Source organism: Sardina pilchardus, chromosome 16, assembly GCF_963854185.1.
Source record: "Sardina pilchardus chromosome 16, fSarPil1.1, whole genome shotgun sequence".
NCBI lineage: Eukaryota > Metazoa > Chordata > Actinopteri > Clupeiformes > Clupeidae > Sardina > Sardina pilchardus.
Genome location: NC_085009.1, coordinates 15,101,684 through 15,115,749, shown reverse-complemented (window position 1 = coordinate 15,115,749; position 14,066 = coordinate 15,101,684). Strand labels below are relative to the sequence as shown.

At 38.2% G+C, this 14,066-nt stretch overlaps 1 protein-coding gene across 1 annotated transcript; it reads left to right on the top strand.

Moving 5' to 3' along the window:
* The first annotated feature begins 6,408 nt into the window (after positions 1-6,408).
* zgc:101858 (uncharacterized protein LOC449555 homolog) lies at positions 6,409-13,588 on the top strand. The gene is made up of 8 exons (XM_062516315.1): positions 6,409-6,546; positions 7,887-8,057; positions 8,695-8,873; positions 10,040-10,133; positions 10,351-10,420; positions 10,546-10,582; positions 10,699-10,762; positions 13,341-13,588. The coding sequence occupies exons 1-8, from the start codon at positions 6,523-6,525 to the stop codon at positions 13,497-13,499; spliced, it is 798 nt and encodes a 265-aa protein (XP_062372299.1). The 5' UTR covers positions 6,409-6,522; the 3' UTR covers positions 13,500-13,588.
* Positions 13,589-14,066: the final 478 nt, after the last annotated feature.

The window sequence follows — 14,066 nt, the reverse complement described above, 5'->3', positions numbered from 1 at the left end:
CTTCAAGTTGTGTTACTTTAGTCTAAGCATGGGTCTATATTGTTCAAGCCACGGGCAAAAACTGTAATTGTGTTGAATGCATGATGCTTGCCATCAGTATTTCTTTTTCACATTAAGTTATGTAGCCTGCACAGTGAAGGTTTAAGATTTCCTGTTATTGTCATTTTATCATGCACTTGGGTAAAATCAACACATAGGCTAGGCCAACAGCGTGTTTAAGTAGCTTAAAATTATTACTACAGGAAAACTCAAAATAACATTTCTCTGTGTACATGGAATACAATACAACTAGAACACATACAGTTTTTTTACAATCACTTTGCTACTATTTTCAGAACCTTGATGTCATTTTTCAAAACTCTAGACACAAAATTCAAAACGGTTATCACTTGTAACACAGGCCCTCTAATGTTCAAAACATTGGATTGTACATTCACATCTTCAAAGAAATCTTGCAATTGCACAATCATTGGTTCAAAAAACAAATTTACTGTGAAATACCACTGAAACATAACTATAGATCACCCGCACACAAGCAACCGATAGTTTCATTGTGTCATTGTTCGTACAATCATTAGATATTGTAGAACAAAATAGGTGATACAGGTTTCATTATGGTACTACAGGAACAGTACAGTAAACACATCTCTGTAAAAGTACTGCAGTAGTAGAGAGAATACTACAGACACAGTGGAATCATTGATCAAAGTTTGTAATATATTGATGCAAAACACTACAGTACAATCACAACATAGGTTTATTTGAATTAAAGTAAAAATAATTAGCTATGAAATAGAAAAGAAAAGACAGCCTGATGAAAATATAAAATATAAAAAATATCTAGGCTATTTTTTTATATAAAGATATAAAATATTAGGCTACATCCATGGATATTGTAGTCTAATTGGTTCATGCTCCACGCTAATTGGTGACAGTGAATCTCGTTACAGTATCTTGAAACTTTCATGATTTCATGACACTCATTTGAAATGTAAAGTGTGAATTGCCTTTTGAAATAGTAGTACTTTGATGTTAAGTTGTATCATATTGAACAGGTGAGTTTTGTTGAATGAACAAATGATCTAAGTTGTATGTGTATTATATCCAAGCAGTGTTGGGGAGTAACGCATTACATGTAATTGAGTTACGTAATTTAATTACAAAATAAATGTAACTGTAATATATTACAGTTACTGTAGAAAAAATGTAATTCAATTACAGGTACTTTTGAAATTTTTCAAAATTACAATTTGAATTACATCTCAATATTGTCAGCAAAACTTTGCAAAGAAAATTGTATGTAAAAAGAACTGTTTCCCTCCACAGCCATAATTTGATATGGGACCTTCTGATAGGCTCTATCACGTCTACAGCGCCATCAGCGTAGGCCTACATGCCTGCCTGTAAACGTGTTATGATTATCATTATATTATCCTCACAAAAAATGTGATGCCAATTCATGTATTGAATGCCCTTGCTGCCTTTTGCGCTTGTACAGAACTGCTCGGCAGCCTGTAGACCAAGGCCGAAATATTCGCATGGATTTGGGGACTATATATATCATTCAAAAATCGGAAAAGTAATCAAAAAGTAATCAAAAGTAATTAGTTACGCTACTCAGAAAAAGTAATTCAAATAGTTACACTACTATTACATTTTAAACAGAGTAACTTGTAACTGTAACTCATTACATTTCTAAAGTAACCTTCCCAACACTGTATCCAAGCAATTGAGAAAAGGGTTAGAGTTTTGAAAAATGATCATTGGTTGTGAGTTTTGTGTCTAGAGTTGTGAAAAATGACATCAAGGTTCTGAAAATAGTAGCAAAGTGATTGTAAAAAACTGTAAACAACCCAAAAGTCCAGGAGGGTATAACACGAGAGAGGGCACTTGTGAGCATTTTTGCATGATGGCTAGTGTGTGTGTGTGTGTGTGTGTGTGTGTGTGTGTGTGTGTGTGTGTGTGTGTGTGTGTGTGTGTGTGTGTGTGTGTGTGTGTGTGTGTGTGTGTGTGTGTGTGTGGTTGTGTGTGTGGTTGTGTGTGTGTGTGTGTGTGTGTGTGTGTGTGTGTGTGTGTGTGTAAAGGGGGCAGTGGTAAGACTGCCCATCAGACAGCCTGGAATATAAAGCTATTAAGCAACTTGAAACTCCTGTAGGCTACCTCTTGCATGACGTCAGAATGGAAAATTGCTGTTGGAGCAATCATTGATGGTAGAAGAGGCTCTGACAAAGCGCTGGCAAAGCACTCTTAGGCTATCCATCCTCCTTGAATATTGTAGCCCTAACCAGTACACCACGGCTGCCCCCATAGGACTGAGGTCTGGGTATTTGTTTCAGCCACTCCAGAACATCCACCTTGTTGTCTAAACCATTTTCTTGTTTTCGCTGTAGGCTTCAGATCATTGTCTGGCTGGAGAGTTAATCTTCTCCCAAGTCATAATTCTCTTGCAGACTGAATCAGATTGTCCTCCAGGATTTCCTAGGCTATAGCGCCTACCACTTCTCAAATGAGATGTGGTCTGGCAACCAGACGTTCATTTTCTCGTATTTGAAATAGATGCCCAGATCCGTTCATTGGCCGCCACGGATGTCTATCAAATGCGTCTGTGCATAGCTCATCATGGTCTTGCTTTCTCCCCTGTTCTGAGATTGGTCGACAACATCAGGCGGAAATGTGGGTGTCAGTTTCCAGACTGCCTTAGCAGCGTGAATGAAATCGCCGCGTAAGGCAGGATGGGAACACCCAGGCTAAGGATTTCCATATATTTTGCTGAATTCATACCTTTACAAGCCAGGGCCTGCTATCGAGAAGAATCCCCTCAGCATGATGCTACCACTATACCATACTTCAAATGGTGCATTTTTTTGTGATGTGCAGTGTTTGTGTGCGGCACAAATAGCATCTAGTCTGATAGCCAAAAAGTTCCATTTTGGAGCCATCAGACCAACAAACCTGCTTCCATTGACCATTTTTAAATTCAGAGGACCAAGAGCATGATCCCGTGGTGTCAGATTGTATGTTTGTAATTCATCCTTTTTAGATAATGAAGTCAGTCAGACCAAATAGATGATAACTGATATTAGAAAAAAAACCATTTCCCCTGTTGTCATTAATGGTCAGGTTGTGGAAACTGTTCAGAAGTATAAATATCTAAAGACTGTGATTGACAACAAGGTAACCTTTTTGCAGACAATGTATGTGAGAAAGCTCACTAATGCTAACTTTTCATGTGAGCAGCATTTTTATGTAGATGTTTTACTGTTGTTTTATTGGATCTGTTCTTCATTTTATCTGCTTGTATGGGTTTTTAAATCTGAAGGAGAAAAACAGTTTCTGTTCCATAGTCAGCAAGAAAACTAGCAAAATTGCTGGGTCTCCCTCGATTAACATTCATTCCTTGCACAAAGCCTGGTCGATCTTGGATGATCTCACTCACTCCATGATCTCAGAGTTTACATTGCTTCCATCTGGCCATATAGGTTTGTGTCCAAGAACTCTTTTGTACCCACTCTCACATGAGTGTTTTTATAATTATTCCTTAGGCTTTTTTTTTTTTTTTATGTTTTTTTTATCAATGTTTATGGTGTATTTATGTCTACTTAAAATACACCATAAATGTGTTCTCTCTGACTGCAAAACAAATTGCCCCTTGGGGATAATAAAGTCTCCTTGAACCTTAATGTGTGTAATTTATTTAAGGTACAGTATGGACGAGATAAATCTGCCAAGATCTAACAAAGTATCCCCTACAGTATGTGGACAGCTCCCACGTGCACATATACTTGAAGTACTGCCAGGAGTTATGACATGGAAGAGTAAGAATCTGAGGGTGAGCTTGTTACTCACGGTGTACTGTATCTGTGTATCCTGCACAAACTTCTGGACCCTTATGAGACTATACAACATATAAAGGGAGGAAAACATTTTGTAGATTTTGAGTAGCAACAACATGCAAACATTGTAAAACCATTGGAACAGGCTGCTGCAATACAACAAAGAGTACACTGTATAAAGTGGATTTTACATCTTTAATAGTGATTTACGTAAAAGTGGAAATGCTTAAGCAGAGGTTTTGGGCAGCTCTTAGAAGAGCTGTTTATATTGAGAAATGTTAAAATCACACATCTCTGAGTGCGTTCAGGGACTACACATTTTGTGGTCTGTTGATTAGGAAGTCCAGAATCCAGTTGCTGAACTGAAGTCAATGAACAGCATTCTAGGTGTTGCTATAATAAGTGCGCGTATGATTCAATTAGTAAAAAAGTTTCATTGATATATTTATGTTTTTGCCAATCATTTATTTAAATAGATATATTAGGGCTGTCAATCGATTAAACATTTTTATCTAATTAACTATAGCCTACTCTTTGCTGTGAAAGTATTTTAAATATTTCAATTCAAATGCATTATTGAATGATCAGCATTAGTGACTTTAAAGTAAAAAAAACTCTTTTATTATTATTTTCAATGTTAAAATAATAGCCACGACAATCTACTGTATATTAAGACCTAATATGCTGAGGAAATACATTCAGAAGTGCTTCGGGAAGAAGTTTTTTTTTTAAAACATACAAGGCATTTCAGGCCACATTTATAGCCTAACCTAGGGGACACAATGAAAATAAATCGACACTCCTCTCAACACTGTCAATGTCAACACTATTTCTTTGCATTGATGTGGTACTTTAGAGTTGACAAACTCCAGTGATATGCAAATTCCTTGCCGCAGACATTGCAGAGGACTTTATTGTAATCAACACTTTATTTTTTAACACCTTTTATTTTAAACACCTTTTTTTTTAAAGGTAAATGTTCCAATCATTGATCCAGGCAGCACATTCTCGTCTCCCTATTTAACAGTCTAATGGTTACTGACTAGAATGGCTTTGGGTCAGAGGTCATTGTTATTTTATTTTTCTTCAAATTAATTAATCTAAATTGATCAGTTATTTTGACAGCCCAAAAAAAGAATATAAGACAGTATTGCACATACCTTAGGCCTCCATAAAGTCATTGAAACATAGTAATGCAAAACACTGCAAAAAATGCTGTGAGTTTTAAGGCTCGTTGCTGTGGAGTGTTGGAGGTGATTTTAAAGCACACATGGACAGTAGGTTAAATATATCAGTCTAAACCTCAGTCAGCAGCACAGCGCAGACCCCGTGTGCAAAAAGACACAGGGTGCCGTGCCGCCATCTTGCTGACTTTGTGAATCTAGTCAGTATTTTGAATTAATTGGGTATCGTTCAAAAATGTTCAATACTGTCGAGCACCAGCACCAAAACCTTGATTTAGATATTGTTTTCTGTGACAGAGTGCACTGTGGATATGTGCTCGTGTACCAACGAGTTTAGCTCTTTGTAGTCAAGCTGCAGCTTTGGCTACTGCGAGGCCCAGGGTCTGATCCGTTGTTGAACAACCATTACTTTTAGTTTAACTTACCATACATAAAAAAAGATAACATCAATGTTTATGAAATGAAGGAAGAATTACAACTGAATAAATTTAAAAAGACTATACGTGGCAAAATATAGTAGGCCAGACGGCCAGATATAAACCCCATGTGATCCACTGGCCCCTTCTTATACTATACGGGAAGTTCCAGAGTTTGAGCATGCAAGGCTGAACAGTCAAACACAAAGCAGGTTATACAAACAGGACATTTTATATTTTTGCACATTTGTTTTTTGAACCATGGCACACAGGGGCAGAGGACTTGAAATATTCCCGGGAGAGTTCAAGTTCCCAGGGCGTGGGGGTGCGAATGATAAGTGTGACCGTCCAACGTGGCCTGATTGCTATTTTAGGGGGGTTAAGTCTGGGGCTAAACAAGATGCTCAAAATCAAATCCTCTAAAACACAATACAATCCATGTGGATCTCTCCCTTATAAATAATTGGCCCAGCAGTAGGACCAAGGTAGGATTACGTAGCCTACGCCAACGTCAACTGGACGTGTTCGTCAATTACGATTGCTTTCTCTCACTATGCTTTTTTAGACAATAGTGGGAATTAAAAGTAGACTAGTTGCTACATACTGTAACAAAATGCAGGCCGCGACAAGCCACAAATACCATGGCCAGAAAGAGAGAAAGAGGCACCTGGCATGGTGAATTTCCCCTTGGGGATCAAAAAAGTATCTATCTATCTATCTATCTATCTATCTGGTAGCCAATTGGGTGTCACACCTCACAGGCGCTCATCTCAAATCTTCAGCAGGATATAGCTTACCCATCTCATACCTTCATGTCAGGTCATCATTTGTTACCACTTTATTTGTTTGAAGCTGTTAAGATAAAAGAACATCATGTTGGTTTAACTGTCTTTTGGAATAAATTTGGCTTTTATTTTGAAAAATGACGAATGGCGGCCATATTGTAAACTTTTAATGTGGCACTGACAATGTTGACAACCCTGAGCTCACTACACGTATGACCAAACTAGCTGTCCTTGCGGAAAAGGGCTAGTGACAAAACTGTCAGGCGAAAGTACTTCTCTGGAACGCAGACGAGACGCACAAGTGATGGCATCGGAGGAAACTTTCAAGGTTGCCACGTGGTTTTCTTGCTCACAACATAGCCCTAATTTAATTCAGTTTGACAATGAACATAACGAACCGTTTGTGAAATACCTTGTCACTATGCTATTCGGGAATGGTTTCTGAAATCGGGGACAAGGTGTTTCAAGTTTCTCCACGCCTCGAGTCGCAACATGAAAACACAATTTTTGGCATTTGGCTTCATTGAATGACCACCAAAGAGAGGACCTACTGTACTTTGGTATAATTTTGAGGTTGTAACATTAATTGCTCTATATGTTTAAGGTTTTGATCACATAAATCACTGTCTTATATGATTGAATGCACCAAACAACTAGGCTTCTAGTTTATTTTCACGGCGAATCTGTACATGGGTAGGTAGGCTACATCACCGTGTTCTGTCATCACCAAGCCAGCCATTGGACTAGCAAGCATGCGCACAAGTTTACATAAAGCTATGCTGAGAAGTCAACTATCCCAGTCATGAAAACACAAAGAACATTTTGGACCAAGTCATGGGATATGAGGAAATTGTTTTCACATACAATCCATCGCTTGTTGTTGTCGTTTATGTTGACTGCAGTAGCTTATTAAACTAGGCCTATATTTTCATTGGCAAACTGGTTTTGATGCTACTGACACTGCTGAATGGATCTCTCCATTGCCTATGTAGAATGCCTGATATTGCACAATGTTACATTGTATGACATTGCATGTCATTTTTTGCAGGCTGGACAAATCGGTTAGCCTACCTTAGCACGGAATCAGCACCCATTATGTTGAATATTAACAAAAAGAGAAATTCCTCCACTTTGTTAGGCTACTTTATGATTTGTATTGCCTTTGGTTATATCACCTGTAGCCATAGTTGAATGAAATGAACATTCCAGAGTCTCTTCTATGGGTGAATGGGGCTTTTGCCTTTAGGGAAATGGCAGGTAAACAACCTTTGTAGTGGGGTAGGCTACACAACAAAGCTGTTTTTAAATGAGCTCAGTCTGAATATAGATAACCAAACAAACGTATGTGACAGATGATGATGTCATAGATTACTTTTGTCACTTGCATAGGGCTACACCTGTTTCATTGATGAAAGTTAAAATCATGTGGCAAGATGTGGCAGCCATTGAAATCTGGGTGTGATAATGTAAAGCACAGGCAGAGAATGAATGGCAATCTCTAGCTCGCATTGCAGTGTTGTGTTGTGTGCCATTCTACTGTATGATGTAAACATGACAGTTGCCGAGACATTAGATTTGTTAGCTTACTAGCAGCATTTGCTTTGTTAGAAGAATATGAGTGTAATTCCTTGTGGGTTTCAATGTTGTATTTTTTATGTTTACACTTAGGTAAATTCCCTGAAAGACAAAGTGACCCTGATCACTGGTGCCAGCTCAGGAATCGGAGCAGCGACAGCCCTATTGTTTGCCAAACTTGGTGCTCGGCTCGCATTAAATGGCCGCGATGTGGAAAATCTAAAAAAGATAGCTGAACAGTGCACCGGCCACGGTGCCATCCAGGTATTATTAATTGTTTTTTCTTCATTAGTGGTCTTAATGACCCAGTCCAGCCATTGATTAACCCCAGAGGTGGAAAAGTCCAGCTTCAGAAAGTAAAAGTCCTACCACATATCTGTGCACAAGCAGCTAATTGATGAGATCACCTGTGTTAAGTGCACAGGTAGAACCAATACATTACTGGATTTTTACTTTCTGAAGCTGGAGTTTTCCACCTCTGATTAACCCCAAAGACATCTTACTGTAGCTTCTCAAAAAGGTACATCTCAAAAACACCTTCGTGGCCTTGAAACAGCTTGTAGGCCTAATGGATTTCTACACTCTGCATTTGATTTGGGGAGTTTGTTGCCCCCACCTTGATATTGTTCACAACTCTACCTGCTTGTGGCATGGAGTTCCCATAAGAATCTTTAACTTTCTGTAAACTTAGATTTACACAGCACTACATAGTGGGAGTTGTAATATTGGAACAACACAGGCTACAAACAAATTCTTTGTCATTTAGTTGGCCAAATAAATCTGATACCAAAGGCTGAAATGGATATGTCTCCTCACCATTGTTGCCTGGATAGGCACCTGCTTATTAAACACTAGACAATATACAACTGACTTTAAGTTGAATTGTTTTTGTCTCTTTTAGCCCTTGCTTGTGCCTGGTGATCTGACCGACGAGGAGACAGTGAGCAAAACTGTGGACCAGACTCTTGCTCATTTTGGCAGGCTTGATGTCCTTGTCAATAGTGCAGGAATCTTGGCCATGGGCAGTATTGAAACAACTGATTTAGCCCAGTATGATAAGGTCATGAATGTCAATGTCAGGTGAGTAACTGTATAACATTACAGGGTAATAATCACAGATGTTGACCAACATGGAAAGCATCTCTGGATATAATGTCTGTTATGCCCAGTGGGTGTAAAACAACTTAATATGTGTTAAGTTGTGTTTGTATGGGCCTTAGAGATAAACATCTCATAAAATGTATGAACAGATGGAGTGATGTGTTGATATATTACAATATTTTACAATAGTGACAGTCATAATATACTTTGAGGGGCCGTTGTGCATGTTTCCTTCCCATCTCTGAAACCAGTTGGAGCAGTTTCATGTCCCTGTTGCTGAGATAGTTTATTGGATTGCCTGGGGTTATTTGGACTGGCACCACTTCCATAAATTACTAACCATCATATAGTTCACACACCTGTGTGTGTGTGTGTGTGTGTGTGTGTGTGCACGCGCTGTGCGCGTGTGTAATTTGTTCTAATTCTAATTAGCCATTGTTAAGTTTAGTTTGTGATTACATCTGCAAGTACTTATTTTGGACAGCAGTGAGTGGTGGGCTATTGTAATATACAGTAACAATTTCTTTTGATTTTTGGGGACATTTTGAACATAGTTTAATAATTGGGGGTGGGGGGCATGTCAAATAAATTATGATTACAGCTTTGATATGTAAAATACATTAATTTTCAGCTCAAAATCAGGCAACCCTGATACACAAAGTCACATGAGTAATTTGAAAAGGATGTGATATGGCATTTTCAGACCAGCTGCTATTTGAACAACACATTTAATTGTTTGTAACAAAGGAACAACACACTTTATATAAAATTGTCCAGAGCCCATGGTGATATTACATCGTATTGCCACTGTAATCTCTTCTGATGCATTCAGTTGAAAAGGATTGATCAAAGTCAAACCTTTTCGTAATCAACTTTGGCATGCCTTTGCACCAATGTGCATGGGCTCCCGAGTGTGTCTACTATAATTTCCCTACTATTAGCCACGGCTTACACATTGATTTTGCAGAATTTCTTTAGCTATGAGGTTAATTCACGGGGGCAGTTAATATGGTATTAATATGGTTTTGCTTATTTTAACTTGTGGAAACATTCTTTCTTGTGGCTTATATACAATGTGGCTACAGGAAATTACTGTATGTGAGTTTTCCCTTGGAGTCCTTATTAATTGTTTGTTTCTGTTGCAGGTCTGTGTATCACCTGACCCACCTGTGTGTGCCCCATTTGATAAAGACACAAGGCTCTATTGTGAATGTCTCAAGTGTCAATGGCCAGCGATCGGTGGGTGTGCACATGTGTATTTTGCTGTCTGGCTGGGGTGATAGCTGAGAAAGCTGGAGACTTATTGTCCTTATTGTACCCATCTTATTTTAACTGTAAGTGTATTTTAAGGCTAACAGGATAGGTTTGTTTTTGTATAGGTGATATTGTGTTAATATAATGTAGAATTATTATGTTGATTTCTCATGTCCATCTACTGTTGTTGCTTGTGTCATAGTTTCCTGGTGTCCTTGCCTACTGTATGTCCAAATCAGCCATTGACCAATTCACTCGCTGCACAGCGCTTGGTAAGACATGATCAATTGCTTCAAGTTCTAAATAACGTAAATATAAACATGTTTTAACTGTGTAAATACATGCTGTGTGAGTAATATGTGCCGTTTGTTTATACGGGTTGTTTTGTTTTATGTAGAACTGGCTGAAAAAAAAGTGCGGGTCAATTCGGTCTGGTACGTACATATTTTTTTGACTTCTGAAATATTAAACATGTTTTCTGTAATTTCTGAAAATAAGTGCAACATAACAGAACTATATTTTATTCAAGAGACGTAAATGTTTTCTACAGCCCCGGAGTGATCATAACTGAAGTTCACAAACGAGCTGGTTTGAATGAAGAAGAATATGCAAAGGTAGGCTACTTGTGTGGAACTGAAAATTAAATCTCTGTTGTAGTGATGGCCAGTGACCTTTGTGTAACCAGGCTAAGGACATTTAAGAACTTCTGAGTCAGAGTTGCAACCTGGCAAAAGCAAAGCCTCTCTTCATGAAGAGAGATAAGAGCAAAAAACAAATGCCATTTCAGTAGAACCACCAGCCATAAGGAGAATTTCTTCTGCTGTCTTTGTTTACTTCTCCCAGCTGTTTGAGAATTGCCAGACAGATATTGTTAATAGACGGTGTAGAGGATACATCAAAGCTTCCTTTAAAAATGCAACAGTTATGGGGTCGTTTGAAGTTATCAGACAGGAAAAACTTTGATCCATTTTGAATGGCATACGCTCTGTTAGAAATCTTATAAATTAACGAAAAAACGATGAGATGAGACCTTTAAATCCTATAGAAAATCAGTGGATTGACTTGAAGAGAGCAGTCCATCTCCATTTCCTACAGAATTTGACTGGATTTTAACAATTCTGCACGGAAGATTGGGCAAATGTTCCCCAATCTAGGTGTGCAACGCTATAATAGACATATCCAAACAGATTGATGGCTGTAGTGAAAGCAAAAGGAAGCTCTACAAAGTATTAAGTCAGGGGTATGATGACTTTTCCAACCCTGTTATTCTAGTTTTAATTTTTTTTTCATTATTTTGATGTTGTGCAGCTAAATTTGTATATAAACTGGAAGAGATTGTTTTTAAAATGGGTTTTGATTTCAGGCTGTAAGACAAAAAAGTAACTATTTCTAAAAGGTATGATGACTTTCTTTAGGCACTGTAAACGTAGAGTTAACTTTTAAATCATTGGTCAAGCATAAGTAACATACAGTGGGTATAGTAAGTATTCACACCCATGCTAAAGTTGACTAAAAAGAGGAATATAAAATCATCTTTTGAGAATTGATTGTAATGCCTTAATTCAAAAAATGAGTAAAAATCAAACCTCTAAGGACACTAATTTTCTTTGTGATTGAAGAATGTATCGTAAATAGATAAATGTTCTTCCTTAAATACAGGTTGCATAAGTAATTGAACCCTATGTTAAATTCCCATAGGAGCAGGAGGATTTTTTATATGTTTTTATTTTTAAAGGCCAGCTATTTTATGGATCCAGGATATTATGCATCCTGATAAAGTTCCCTTGGCCTTTGAAATTAAAATAGCCCCACATCATCACATACCCTTCACCATAGCTAGAGATTGGCATGGTGCTTTTTCCAGTTAGCCTATTAGCCTGTTTGATTTGCATTGAGCTCAATGAGTATGATTTTATATTCCTCTTTTTAGTCAACTTTAGCATGGGTGTGAATACTTACTATACCCACTGTAAGTATCACATTGATCAGGGATTCCTTATGTTACTATGAGGCAAATACATTCCCATACTCGAACATGGTGGTTTGTAAATTGTAAGCATGCATCAGGCAACAAGGTCTCTGCATGAAGTGAGGGCCAAAAATGCATCGTGTGCACACTGCAAAATAAAGAAGAAAATGGTATGAAAGGCAAGGGGGAAAGACCATTGTAAAGGGATGGAAACATAATCTAATATCTATTCTTACGACATACTTGTGTGTTCACCTGCAATTTGGCACCTACAGTAATTGTTACCAATTGTGTTGCTGTTGTATCCTAATCCAAACAAATGCAACATGCACACAGTCATGCACTGTAGGTGCTGGATAAAAAAAATGTAATATTGTGAAAAATAGCAAATCTAGGAATATAAGAATATCTGCACACTAGCTCCCTTTTTTCTGTTTGTTAAAGTTACACCATAATCCATGTTGTATCCTAAACCATGATTTTATTAATGTGGCTTGATTGTAGAAGGTCCTCAACCAACAGCACAATGAATTCAAACATCGTTTCCTGTTTATAGCCAAAGAGGACAGTAATACATGGAGCCATTTTAACAGGCCAGTTTCTGCCAGATTAAGCCATATGTGTCCATTCAGGGTTTTTTTCATACCGACAGTACTCTGTGACCTCGAGAAACAGCAAGGCAGCAAAAAAGTCAGCGTGCACATGAGATTAGGTGACTGGCTGGAACAGTGATATGAGGAACAAGAGGCACGTGACTAGGGTAAACAAAGGAGCACATAGTAAATAGGAACAGGAAGTAAACCAAAACATATAACAACCAGGAAGAATAAACAAAGGAGTACTGCATAAGACACTGAAAATACAAAATTCAAGACCACAACATTTATAAGCAGCTTCATGAAACCCCTGAACTTGCTCAATGATTCAGGCAAACATTGTAAATGACCCTCCCTGTTTCTAAAAGTGGCTGTGACTTGATTCAAACAGCATGTTATGCTAGAATTGTAACTTAGGTTGTTAGGTTAGCTTGTTTTGTTTTCACATGTCAAGTCGTTTTCACATGTCATTTTGTTGTAAAATGTGCTTATAGTAAAAGTGGTTGTGACAGAATATTTTCATTTGTGTGATTTGTGCAGTTCATATTCAATGCAGTATAGAGTTACAGCTGTATAGTATTTACTGTAGATACTGAGATGCCCCCCCCCCCTTTTCTTTACTATCAGTTCCTAGAGAAGTGTAAGGTGACCCATGCCCTTGGGCGACCAGGGGAGGCCGATGAAGTCGCTCATGCCATTGCTTTCCTGGCGTCAGATGCTGCAACCTACATAACAGGGGTCAACCTTCCTGTGGACGGGGGTCGGCACGCCATGTGTCCGCGATAATGGGCCTCTCACCTGGAGTGGACCTGGTCTCACTGAAATGATCTGTTTGACTGGCGACAGGTGATAATAAAAGGTGATGTTAGTGCTGACAGCTGAGTGCCTTCCATTTTATTCATAAAGCTGTGGCCGTTGCTGCTACAAATGTTAGTAAAAATAATCAGATAGATAGATAGATAGATAGATATAGATAGATAGATAGATACTTTATTGATCCCCAAGGGGATATTCAAGAGGGGATGATTAATTAAATTCAATTCAATTAAAAAAATGAACTTTATTTATCCCCGAGGGGCAATTTCTCCATGCAGCCATAGTGACATATAAGACATAGCGCAACATATATGATTAGATTAGGTGGCCAGGATAGAATGGGTCAGGTGTTGAATTTAGCCAGGACCCATACTCTTTCTCATGGAATGCCATGGGATCTTTTATAACGTCTTGACGTGGTCAGAACCTTGGGTTAGTTAATGTCTCATCCAAAGAAAGGACGTGACAGCATGATAGGAGACAGCTGGGCCTTGAATTTTCCCCACTATAACTGACTTTCACATGACTTTCTTTCAT

What these genes read in the sequence shown, in the direction of transcription:
- zgc:101858 (XM_062516315.1), top strand. Translation starts at nt 6,523, where the DNA reads ATGGCATCGGAGGAAACTTTCAAG. An exon ending in CCGGCCACGGTGCCATCCAG is followed by an intron (nt 8,058 to 8,694) that starts GTATTATTAATT and finishes TGTCTCTTTTAG; the next exon opens with CCCTTGCTTGTGCCTGGTGA. An exon ending in GTGCGGGTCAATTCGGTCTG is followed by an intron (nt 10,583 to 10,698) that starts GTACGTACATAT and finishes TGTTTTCTACAG; the next exon opens with CCCCGGAGTGATCATAACTG.